The following is a 13,492-nucleotide window of genomic DNA, read 5'->3' on the forward strand; positions in this document are numbered from 1 at the left end:
ACATGGATGGACTCAGAGGACATTATGTTAAGTGAGATAAATCAGACAAAGACGATTACTGTACGATGTCACTTATATGTGGAATATAAAAAATACAACAAACTAGTGAATATCACAAAAAAGCAGCAGACTCACAGATATAGAAAATAAACTAGTAGTTAACAGTGGGGGCAGGGAGGGGAATATAAGAGTGGAGAAGTAGGAGATACAAATTACTGGGTCTAAGATAGGTTCAAGCATGCATTGTACAACACGGGGAATATAGCCAACATTTTGTAAGAACTGTAAATGGAAAGTAACCTTTAAATTGTATAAAAATAATTTTTTTAATCAAGAAATAAAGTAATTGTCTTAACGAGAGAAGATGCTGGGGTCTTGGCATACCTCTTTCTCTTGCATTTGCTTAATTTTAACAATTTTCCCTAACTGAAAGGCTTAGCACAGTGTCCATGGTCTTAGGCACTGGGTCTTAAAATAAGAGTGGCAATTACATATCATGAGCAGTAAAGATGGACAGATGACTCACTTCATTGTGCACATCTCAGCACAATAACAAATCCTGCATATCCTCACTTCCCTGAGAATTGTTGACTACAAATCAATCTCTAGTTCCAATTTCAAAATCAGTCAGTTTTCTTTGAAAGAAACAGAAACCGACTGCAGATAACCTGATTAAAGAGAGAAAGTAAGATTTTGGAAAAAAGGATAGTTCACAAAACAGAAGAGGAAGAGCAGCTTAGATTACTACCTACCTTTTCCCAAATCTTAACCAAATATCTAACTCTAAACATTTCGGTATTTCACCAAAGTCCTGCTGCCTGAACCTCACCTTTGATACCTGTTGCCTGAACCTCACCTCTGCTACTTGTATCAGATACCATTCTTTGGTTATATGCAACTGAATCCAATGGTAAATATAATTACAGAAAGGATCTGGGAGCTCATAACTTAATGAAGGGAGCAATTTAGTGTCTAGGACCACGGACTTGATTCAAACCACATGGGTTAAAATTCCAGCTCCACCATTCCTTGCTATGAATCACTGGACAGGCATACAAACATACTGAGTCTCATTTTCTCATCAGTAAAGGAAAACTAACAATAAACCTATTGCATATATCTGCTGAGATGATTAAGTAGGGTAATAAAAGTTAGGTACTATATTAACTTTCTATTGCTGCCATAACAAATTACCACAAACTTAATGGCTTTGAATGACACAAATATATTTTCTGACAGTTCTTTAGGTCAGAAATGTGGGCGGGCTCAATTGATTTTACTGCTCCGGGTCAGGCAAGGCCAAAATCAAGTTAGCAGGCCTTACCTGTAGGGTCCGGGGAAGACACCATTCAGGTTGTTGGCAGAATTCAGTTCCATGGATTCCATGGTCTGAGGTTCTTATTTCTCTGCTGGCTGTTGGCTGTGTGTTGTTTCCAGCTTCAAGAGGCCACCCACACATGGACCCACGCCAGCAATGGTGGGTTGAGTCTGAGCTCATGCTTATATTACCTCTGACCTTCCCTTCTGCCTCATCGTTCCTGCGTACAGCTGGAGAAGTTGCCCTGCGTTTCAGGATTCGCGTGATAAGATCGAGCCCACCTGGATTATTCACGCTACTCTACCTCTGTTAAGGTCTATAACCTTATTCATCTGCCCAGCCCCTTTGCCATGTAATACATTCACAGGTTCCAGGGATTAGGAGAACACCTTCGGGGGCCCCGCTGCCTACCCCAGGAACTTAGTGCACTTTGTGTCATGAGTTAAGAAATGTAATAAATTAGCTATTATTACTGTATCTGTTATAAATATGACGTCAGGAGGGACAACTGCCAGGGGAACCAGGTTTTGTGGTCACTTTAGGCACTACAGTCAGACTGACTTTCTTCTGAATGCTGTTTTGTTGTTGTTGTTGTTTGTTCCTTCCCAACATTTGAATTTCCTAGAGAAAGATTCTAAATAACTTCACTTGGGTCTTGGTGTCACTCCTTGCCTCAATGCACTGTCAGGAGAAAGGGGTAGAATGGTTACTCTATCCCGGGTTACAGGATCACTTCACTTTATGGATGTATAATTTTGAGAAAGTCAGCTTTCCTAGGGATTTGGAGTGTAATTATTTGAAGAAGCGTGAAGGAATAATTAGCAACAATACCAATAGATATGAGTAACACATCAACATTTTTACCAAATGATCCCTTGAAAAAGAGGGTTATCTGGTTCATTTCTCCTTTTCCAAATAAGACTGAACTGGAATTATCCTAAGACTTGTCTGTCCTTTTCAGAAGCAGTTCCAAGGAAATAAATGCCACTATGTTCCCTGTAGCACCTGGCATCGTGGACAATCAAGAAACTCTCCTTAAAGTCCATTGTCTGATCATGTGGCATAATAGCTCAGCTTCTCCTTCATTATCATTTGTGTCCACTACAAGAGAGGATGAAAATATTTTCTGAACATTCTTCTCAGAGCGGCCCTCACCTCTTTGTTCTGCAGGCTGTAGATAAGAGGATTCAGCATGGGAGTGACCACACTGTACTGCAAGGAGAAGACCATCTCCAGGGGGGATCCGGAGGTTGGCAAGAGATAGCTGAGGAAGCCTGAGCCATAGAACAAGATCACAGTAGTGAGGTGGGAGGAGCAGGTGGAGAAGGCCTTGCTTCTGCCTGAGGTGGAGCTGATGCTCAGGATGGTGGAGACAATGCGGGCATAGGAGGAAACAATCATAATGAAGGTTCCAAAGAAATGCAAGACAGAAGAGCAGAGCAGGAGTGTGAAATTGGGGGAGGTATCAGAGCAAGACAGAGGGAAGAGAGAAGACAGCTCACAGCTGAAGTGGGGAATAGTTTGGTCCTCACAATAGTCTAAACTGGCAGCCAGGAGGATATTGATGAGAGCATCAACAAAGGCCAGGCTCCAGGAGCCCCACACCAGCCCAGCACAGAGCTGCTTGTTCATCAGCTGGCCATAGAGCAGAGGGCAGCTGATGGCTACGTAGCGGTCATAGGCCATCACAGCCAGCAGGCAAGCTTCAGTGCCCCCGGTGGCAAACACAAAGAAGGCCTGAGCCAGGCAGCTCTCTACAAAGATGGTTTTACTTTCAGAAAGCAGATTCTCCAGCATCTTGGGGACTGTGACAGATGAGTGGCAGAGGTCCAGGAAAGACAGCTGTCCCAAAAAGAAGTACATGGGTGTGTGCAGGTGAAAATCAGCCCTAATCATCAGCAGCATCAAGAAATTTCCCATCAGAGTGAGGAGGTAAATTAGAAGGAACAGCACAAAGAATACAGCCTGAATACGAGGCTCGATAGGCAGTCCAAGGAGAACAAACTCACTGATAGCACTGTAGTTTTTCATTGCCATACAGAGAAGCTGTCTCTCTGGAAAACAAAAAGAGAAGATCCATCAGAAGTCCTTCAGTGCCTCTCAGTTACCCCAGCACCTATGGATCTTTATCTGAATAAATGTTTTTTCATTGCTGTCCCACAATATATATTCAGATATTTAAAAGCTTACTTCCTGGTCATCATACCATTGATGTTTTAAATCAACCATTTACTATTTTTTATTAAAATCTTTTTTTGAGCTACAGTATTTTTACGCAGTTCAAAGTGGTACATTTGAAAAGAAAAGTTTGCTGATATGACAGGAGGGTGGAAAAAAAATTCAGGAGTGAATTACTTGAGAAATCGAGAGAGCATTAAATCTAGATTAAAAGGACTCAGGTAGGAGGAGAGGCACTCTGTCTATTCTGTGTCTAAAAGAGAAGGTCAAGAATGCAGGAAGTTAGGGGAGTTTCCATTTGATTGTTTCCATTTGTTTTCAATAAAGTGTACATGAGTTTATTGGTTGTGCATGTGTATGTGTGTGAGCATACCCACATGCACACAAGAAATTATAAAGGCACTGATAATGATAAAATCAAGTGTACAATCATGGCAATAGAGGCCAAGGTGAAGTGTAAGAAACCAGTAGAGGTTAGGAAGACAATACAACATCAAGGAATTTAGAGACTGTATGTGGAATTAAATTGCTTTGGATTTTTCTTCTTTTAAATTTCCCTCATGTTATTTAATGGCATCACATTATCATTTAATTTTAAAGTACATTAATACAATTATAATAAATTTTTAAAAACTGGTAGCCTAGATTATCATGCCCAGTAATATTTTAGGTAGGTTTCTGTGGGGAACGCTATGACTACAATGGGTCATGAAAAGTTGTCCCCATTAATAGAACAATGCTCTGAGTAGATACACCATCCTCACCCCAAAGCCCATATATCCAATAATATGTAGTCACCACACCTGTCTAAGCCATTATGGCAGGTTTTAAGGTCTCCTCCCATGGTTATCTAAACTCTATCCTCACCCTTTAAAACTTAAATATATATCCCCATACTTTCTGATATTCTGACTACACCTGAGTTGCAATGTAACTGTTCAATATTCTTGCCTCAATCTAGAGGCCCATCCTTGCCTTTTCTGTTCTAATTGAACAGTAGTTTATTAAGCTCATCATTGAAGACTCAGGGACCTGTCCTTTTGTCCTTTCATTGACTAAATAGCTGAGCTTCCCAGCCCAGGTGAGGAACAAAACCCAATTACCTGAATTCTCAGTTAGTAGTACACTGGTTTGTGGCAACAATACTTTCAGATCCAGGAAGTGATAAAACTGCTTAGCTTTTGAAGTCAACGCTGAGAATATTGCTATAGGGAAGAAGTAGAACATCATACTGAAAGTTAACACTTAAGATGGATTCAACACTAACAATGTAAAATGATAAATTGTGGGAAATATCTGGGTATTTATTTACAGTGATTTGGCATCAGGATAAAGAAGCTAATTTCTTAAATTCTTCTTCTTTCACTCTGTGGGTACAGCAGCATTGTGCACAGGGCTCCCACTGCTCATTCTGAGATCACCCTAGAGCAAAGCAACCTGGAAGAAAACCCAGGTAAGGGTTTACTATAGCCAGAGGTGAGGTTTGTATTGTATAATTTCAGAGTCAGCACACACACACACACACACACACACACACACACACACACACACACACAAAATCACTTTCTTTTGACTACTAACAAACAGAGTTCAACTAACTAGAGCCAAATATTCCATGAATTATAGAAAGAATCCCAACTCTGGGTCAAGGCAATACCTTGCAAAGAAACTACCACTGTGATAAAAATCAGTGCTAGGGGTTTGATTTCATAGCATGCTTTTTCTTTAAAGTTATTTAGAGATTCTCAGAGCAATCTTTTAAAAATAAAATTAAGGAGTGATGTTAGTAAGATGGTAGAAAAGGAGGTCACAGCCCTTATCCCCCCAAAGAAACACCAATTTAACAACTATCTATGGATAAAAATACCTTCCTGAAAGATCTGGAATCCAAGAGAGATTACAGCTCATCAGTGGAACATGGAACAAGACACATTTGAAAGGGTAAGGAATAAAGTTTCATTTTACCCTTGTCACTCCTCTCACAAGCCAGCACAGAGAAGTACAAAAAAAGATACCTTTGATCTATGAGTTCTTCTATGGGGAAAAGAGAGAGCAAGCACACCTGCAGATGCCAGTATCAGATTTACTGGCCCATGGACTCCAACACCAGGCCTGCTTGCTGATGATTCCTGAAACTAGGCCCAACCACAACCCTCCCAGAGCAGGCCTGCCTATGGACCCTAACACCACCCCCCCACCTACAGACCTTAGCACTGGGCACCAAGTGCTAAGGTCTGCAGACCTGGCACCAAGGCTGCCTGCTAGTGAACCCCAGCAAAAGGCCGGCACACATACCTCACCAGCTCCTGCTCAGGGTCCCCAACAACCAGGCCATCCAGATCTCTGGACAAGCTGACTGGTAAAAAAAAAAACTTTACTTGCTGAAGCTAGACTATAAATACTCAAGGAGGTGAATCCTTCAAATGCCCAGACATTAATGCAACATTAAAGAATCATGAAGAATCAGAGAAACATGATGCGAACAAAGGAATAAAATAAAGCTTCAGCTATTGACCCTAAGAAATGGAGATCTACAAACTGTCTGACAAAGAATTCAAAATAATTATCTTAAAGGAGCTCAGTGAGCTAGCTACAAGAGAACACAGATAGACAACTCAACAAAATTAGGAAAACAATACATGAACAAAAAGAGAAGTTCAATAAAGAGACAGAAACCATAAAAAGAACCAATCTGATATTTTGGAACTGAAGAACACAATGACTGAACTGAAAAGTTAAACAAAGAATTTCAATAGTAGACTCAACCAAGTAGAAAAAAGAATCTGTGAACTCGAAGATAGAGCAATTTAAAATTTCCAGTCAGAGGACAAAAAGAAAGAATGAAAAAGAGTAAAGAAAACCTATGGGACATCTGGGGCTCCATCAAGATACACATTAAAGGTATCCCAGAAGGAGAAGGAAAAGGAAAAAAAGTACAGAAATGTTATTTAAAGAAATAAATGTTGAAAACACCCAAAGCTGAGGAAGGAAATGGACATCCCGATTCATGATGCACAACGAATTTCAAATAGGTTGAATCCAAAGAGGTCTACACAGTGATACATTATAATCAAATGTCAAAAATCAAAAAAAAGAGAGAATTTTGAAAGCAGCAAAGAGAAAATCAACTCATAAAAGAGAATTCCCATAAGACTGTCAGTGGATTTCTCAGCAGAAACTTTGCAGAACAGGAAAGAGTAGGATGGTATTTTAAAATACTGAAAGAAAAAACCTACCAACCAAGAATACTATATGTGCCATACTGTACTTTAAAAATAAGAGAGACAAAGACTTTCCCAGAAAAACAAAAACGAGGAAATTCATCACCACTAGAACTGCCTTACAAGAAGTACTAAAGGAAGTTCTTCAAGTTGAAACAAAAGGATGCTTAACAGCAACATGAAAGCATATGAAAGTATAACCCTCACTGACAAGTTAAATATATAGACAAATACAGAATAATGTAATAACGTAATGGTTATACAAAAATCACTTCAAACTGCAGTATCAGAGTTAAAAGATAAAGTATTAAGAATAATGAACATGATATTTTATACTTGAAAGCTATTGAAAGTAGACCTTAAGCATTGAATCACACACACACACACACACACACACACACACAGAGTTAACTATGTTAACTATATAAGGTGATGCAGTTAATTATCTTGGTCCAAGGTATATGTATATCAAATCACCATGTGGTACACTTTAAATATATATAATTACATTTGTCAATTATTCCTCAATAAAGTTAAAAAATAATAATGATAATCATAAAAATTTTTAATGGATACACAATATAAAAAGTAAATTCTGGCATCAATAACAAAGTTTGGGGTGGAAGAAGTAAAAGTGTAGTTTTTATATGAGATTGAAATTGAGTTATTAGCAGCTTTAAATAGATTGTTATAACTAGAAGAAGAAATTTTATGCAAGCCTCATGGAAACTACAAAGAAAAAATCTATAGTAGATACAAAAAATGATAAAGAGAAAAGAATGAAAGTATATCACTACAAAAAGAGGATCAAATTACAAAGAAAGAGAAGAACTCAAAACAGACAGAAAATAGTTAACAAAATTGCAAAAGTAAGTCCTTACCTAGCAATAATTACTTAAAATGCAAATGGATTAAATGCTCCAATTGAAAGATACAAGTGGCTGAATAGGTTAAAAAAAAAAACAGATGCAAATATATGCTGCTGACATGACACTCACTTTAGCTTAAAGGGCACACGTAGGCTGAAAGTGAAGAGATGGAAAAGGTATTCCAAATAAATAGTAATCAAAAGAGAGCAGGGGTGGCTATACATATATCGGACAAAATAGTCTTTCAGTAGAAAACTGTAAAAAGAGGCAAAGAAGGTCATTATGTAACGAGAAAAGAGACAGTACACCAGAGAGAGAAATACATTCATAAGCATCCAATACCAGAGCACATAAATATATAAAGCAAACATTGACAGATCTGAAGGGAGTAACACAGCAATACAATTAAAGTAGAAGGCTTCGATGACAGATCATCCATACAGAAAATAAATAAGGAAGTAGACTTGAACAACACTATAGGCCAAATGAATCTACAAAGATGTAATATTACATTTAAAGCAGTAGAATATGCATTCTTCTCAAGCACATATGGAACATTATCCACAATTATACGTTAGGCAACAAAATTTGCCTTAACAAATTAAAGAGGATTCAAATCATACCAAGCATTTTTTTTTCAATCACGGTGGTATGAAAGTAGAAATCAAAAACAAAAGGAAAATAGGAAAACTCAAAAATATATGGAAATTAAACAATGCACTCTTGAAAATCAATGAATTAAAGAAGAAATTAAAAGGGAAATTAGAAAACACGTCAATATAAACAAAAGCAAAAACACAACACACCAAAACTTATGGGATATAACAAAAGCAGTATTCAGAGGGAAGTTTATAGTGATAAATGCCTACATTAAAAAAGAAGAAAGATCTCTAAAAACAACCTAATTTTACACTTAAAGGAATAAAGCATAAGAACAAACTAAGCCAAAATTAGCAGAGGAAGGAAATAATAAGAGTAGAGAAGAAATATGTGAAATAGAGAATGGAAAACAAGATACAAATCAACAAAACCAAGAGTTGTTTTCTTGAAAATATAAAATCAATAGCCCTTAGCTAGACTAAGCAAGAGAGAAAAGAGACAATTAAAATAAATAAATAGAATCATAAATGAAAGAGGAGACATTACAACTGATACCAGAGAAATACAAATGGTCATAAGAAACTAGTATCAAAAATTATGTGCCAATGAAGTACACAACCTAGAAGAAATATATACATTTCCAAAAACATAAAACCCACCAAGACTGAATCAAGAAGAAATAGAAAGTCTGAATAGGCCAATAGCAAATAAGGAGACTGCAACAGCAATCAAAAACTTCCCAACAAAGAAGAGCCCAGGGCCAGATAGCTTCACTGGCAAATTACACCAAATATTTAAAGAATTAATACCCATCCTTCTTAAACTCATCCAAATAATAGAATAAGAAGGAACACTTTCAAATTCATTTTGAAGTCTAGCATTACCCTGATTCCAAAGCCAAACAAAGAGAATACAAGAAAAAAAGTACAGGCCAATATCCCTGATGAACTTGGATGTAAATATCCCCAAGAAAATATTAGCAAACTGAATTCAACAGTACTCTAAAAGGATTATACACCCTGGTCAAGTGGGATTTATTCTTGGAGTGCACAGATAGTCCAACATACACAAATTAATCAATGTGATATACCACATTAACAGAATGAAGGATAAAAACCACATAATAATCTCAATAGATGCAGAAAAAAACATTTAACAAAATTCAATATCCATTTATAATAAAAATTCTCAAGTGTTGAGGCAGCATACCTCAACATAATAAAGACCATATATGATAAACCCATAGCTAACAGCACACTCAATAGTGAAAAACTGAAAGCTATCCTCTAAGATCAAGAGCAAGACAAGGATGCCCACTCTTGCCACTACTCTACACAGTATTAGAAGTCCTAGCTAGGGCAGTTAGGCAAGAAAAAGAAATAAAAGGCATCTAAACTGTAATGGAAGAATTTAAACTGTCTCTATTGGCAGATAACACAATTTTATACATAGAAAACTCTACACCAAAAAGAAACTGTTAGAACTAATAAATAATTCAGTAAAGTTGCAGGATATAAGGCCAATATAGAAAAATATTGCATTTCTATAAACTAACAGCAAACTAGATGAAAAAGAAATTAAGAAAACAATCTCATTTACAATAGCACCAAAAAGAATAAAATACCTAGGAATAAATTTAACCAAGATGAAAGATTTTTAGGCTGAAAACTAGGACTTTGATGAAAGAAACTGAAGAAGACACACATAAATGGAAAGGTATCCTATCTTCATGGATTGGAGGAATCAACATTTTTAAAATGTCCATGCTAACCAAAGTGATCTACAGATTCAGTGCAACCCCTTTCAAAATATCAATGGCATTTTTCACAGAAACAGAACAATCCTAAGATCAATGTGGAACCAGAAAATACCCTAAGTAGCTGAAGTAATTTTGAGCAAGAACAAAGCTGGATACATCACACTTCCTCACTTCAGAAAAGATCACAAAGCTACAATAATTAAAATAGTAAGGTCCTGGCAGAGAAAAGAGACACACTGGACAAAATAGAGAGCCCAGAAATAAACTTTTGCATGCACAATCAACTAAGCTCTGACAAGACTGCCAAGAGTACACAAGGGGGAAAGGATAGTCTCTTCAATAAATGGCACTGGTAAAACTAGATATCCACATGAAAAACAATGAAATTGGAAACTTATCTTACACTATACACAAAAATTAAAATTGATTAAAGGCTTAAATGTAAGACCTGAAACTATAATTCTACTAGAAGAAAACACCATGGAATGCTGGTTGCTATTGGTCTTGGCAATGTTTTCTTGAATGTGACATCAAAATCACAGGAAATAACAACAAAAATACACTGAGACTACATCAAACTAAAAAGTTCTGTACAGAAAAGGAAACAATCAACAAAATGAAAAGGCAACCTAAGAAATGGGAGAAAATATCTGCAAACCACAGATCTGTTAAAGGGTTAATTTCCAACATAAAGAGGAAGTCTTACAACTCATTAGCAAATCATCATCACCATTTGATTTTAAAATGGGCAAAGGATCTGAATAGACATTTTTCCAAAAGAAGACATACAAATGGCCATTAGGTACGTGAAAAGGTGTTCAACATCACTACTTACCAGTGAAATGCAAATCAAAATCACAAACAGATATCACCTCACATCAATTAAGATGCCTATTATCAAAAAAAATACCCAATTATTGGTGAAGATGTGGAGAAAGAGGGAACCCTGATATGCTGTTGGTAGGAATGTAAATTAGTAGTCACTTAGGGAAACAGTATTAAAGCTCCTCAAAAAATTAAAAATAGAACTACCATATAATACAGCAATTATCTGGGTATATTTCCAAAGGAATTGAAATCTAGATCTTGAAGAGATATCTGCACTCCCATATTCATAGCAACATTACTCACAGTAGCCAAGACATGGTAGCAATCTGAGAGTCCACTGACAGATCAATGGATAAATAAAATGTCACTAAATACATAGAATAGAATATTATTCAGCCTTAAAAAATGAAATCCTGCCATTTGCAACATGAATAAACCTGGAGGACTATATGCTAAGTGAAATAAGCTAGGCACAGAAGGAAAAATACTACATGATACCTTCATATGAGGAATCTAAAATATACAAACTCATAGAAACAGAGAGTAGCATGGGGTTGCCAGTGACTGGGAGGAAGGGGAAACAGGGAGTTATTAGTCAAAGGGTACAAAGTTATATCACATTAATAAATTCTAAAGATATACTGTACAGCATAGTGACTATAGTTAATCAGGCTGTACTGTATACTTAAAATTTGGTTGAGGGTAGATCTTAAGTGTCATTATCATAAACCAAAAAATTACAATAATAATAAAGAGGGTAGGAGGAATTACAGCTTTTTCTTTTTCAATCACACCTCAATAAAGTGCTTTCAAAATTATTTTAAAACTTCTGTTTTTACTGTGGCAAAAATATCACCATTATTGGTTTACTTCTTCAATCTCTATTTCAAAATTTAAAATACACAGCCCTGGGAACATAATAGGTTTGTTTCTATATATTAACACTATTATGTGGAGGAAATTAATTGGCTCCTGCCTAACCCTGAGAGTGTTAATTTCTGAATCAAACAAAGGGTACCAAGCATAATAAATAATTCATAACTGTTGCTCAGAATGTGATAGTGAAAAACATGAATGAATGAATGAGTGAATGAAAGACACTGCTTTTGGAACACAAGCCAATCTATGTAACCAGACACAGGCTTCTAAATGGTTTCTATTAACTTGAATTCTTTTACTTTAATGATGGGCACTTAGCATTATAGGGGAAGTATAAAGTTAGAGGGGCCAAAGATAACCATCACCCATTTTTTACACGTGTCCTGATTTTCTTTTGTGTTCTGCTCCTTTGCTCAATTAGATACGCTCTGTGGTGGGTTAAGGGAGGTGTTTTGTTAGGGCTTTTTTGCAAAGCTTTACTAAACAAACCTGGAAATCCACTGTATTATCACATTAAATTAGACTGTAGTAAAAATTACCTCAGATTTATATACAAATCATAATGATTTTCATTGTGTAATCAAATGACAAGATTTTTAACAGTACTCCACATGAGTGAGGACTAGCTGTATACATCACACAGTAACTGAGATAACTGTACGGGGTTTCCGGTTTCAGCTCACAAGGAAAAGCAATAAAGGACAAAGCTTACTACCTCATGTCCACGGTACCCTATAGCAGTCATATTTGCCCCAGAAGCATGGGTAACATGGTGAGGCTGCCCACAGGACAGCACAAAAAGAATTATGCTATCACAGTTTCAAGCTGAAATACTATCTCAGATGATAAGGAAGTACTACTGTGTTTCAAAAGGTTACAAATCTCAACCGTTAAAACACAAATCTAATGTTAGATATAACTGAATTATTGTTGATCATCTCAAGTGTGTCAGTGGGATTGGGGTTATGTAGGAGAATATCCTTATTCATAGGAGAAGAAACTTTAAGTATTCAGAAAAGTGTTCTGGTGTCACAACTTACTTTCTAGTGATTCAGCAGAACAAATTACATACATATATATATACATACATAGAGAAAAGATGATAAAACACATGTGATAAGATGCTAACAATTCGTGGATCTAGGTGAAAGTTATATTACTCTTTCAACTTTCCTAAATTTAAAATTTTTTTTCAAAATTAAAAATGTTTTAAAAATTCTTGAATAAAAACCATCACAAATTTAATGGCTAAGTTTTACTTAAACAGACTTTTCTACTATGAAAGTTCAAATTTAAAGCTAAGTAATATTTACTAAAATACAATCATTTATAGAAAATAGTTACAATGTAACTAAGTCCCCATAGTTACAAGGCCATTGTGTTCGCAATATAAATCTGACAGTAAAACATTATTCTTGGTTAAAACACAATCCCTCTACATCCACCACACACACTGCAAATAAACAAATTATGTATTCAAATACATAATTAAGACAACTGTTTTTGTGCTTTTCCTTTTTGTTTTTGTTAAGTGAAAGTTGTGAGTTCTCACTTCTGTACAAAATATGAATAAAAAATATGTAGAACTTGCCTAACATATATAAAAGACATGCTAGGTAAAGTGACAAAAAATAGAGAAGCAACTGAGGAATCACACTTCAAATCCCTACAATTGAAACAACAGAGATCTAACATTATGTTAATGTGATGTAAAATCAGCTGGTTGTGGGGGAAAATTCAGTTACTTGCCCTGCACAGGTCAACCAAGTAGGTGGACCAACCGCTTTAATATTCGTGTTTAATGAGTACCCAGCCTGTGATGTTCCCTGTGTCAGCCCTC

General features: G+C 36.3%; 2 protein-coding genes across 2 annotated transcripts in view; both read right to left on the reverse strand.

Moving 5' to 3' along the window:
* The window catches only part of ZNF641 (zinc finger protein 641), a 104,982-nt gene that overhangs the window by 63,110 nt on the left and 28,380 nt on the right, over positions 1 to 13,492 (reverse strand). The window lies entirely within an intron of this gene.
* Positions 1,822 to 3,433, reverse strand: LOC105103826 (olfactory receptor 8S1). The gene has a single exon (XM_010997493.3). The coding sequence runs from the start codon at positions 3,353 to 3,355 to the stop codon at positions 2,420 to 2,422; it is 936 nt and encodes a 311-aa protein (XP_010995795.2). The 5' UTR covers positions 3,356 to 3,433; the 3' UTR covers positions 1,822 to 2,419.

The sequence above is a fragment of the Camelus dromedarius genome, chromosome 11 (assembly GCF_036321535.1).
Source record: "Camelus dromedarius isolate mCamDro1 chromosome 11, mCamDro1.pat, whole genome shotgun sequence".
NCBI classification, from domain to species: domain Eukaryota; kingdom Metazoa; phylum Chordata; class Mammalia; order Artiodactyla; family Camelidae; genus Camelus; species Camelus dromedarius.

Excerpts from the sequence above, each read along its gene's own strand:
- LOC105103826 (XM_010997493.3), bottom strand. The coding sequence starts at position 3,355 with ATGGCAATGAAAAACTACAGTGCTATCAGTGAGTTTGTTCTCCTTGGA.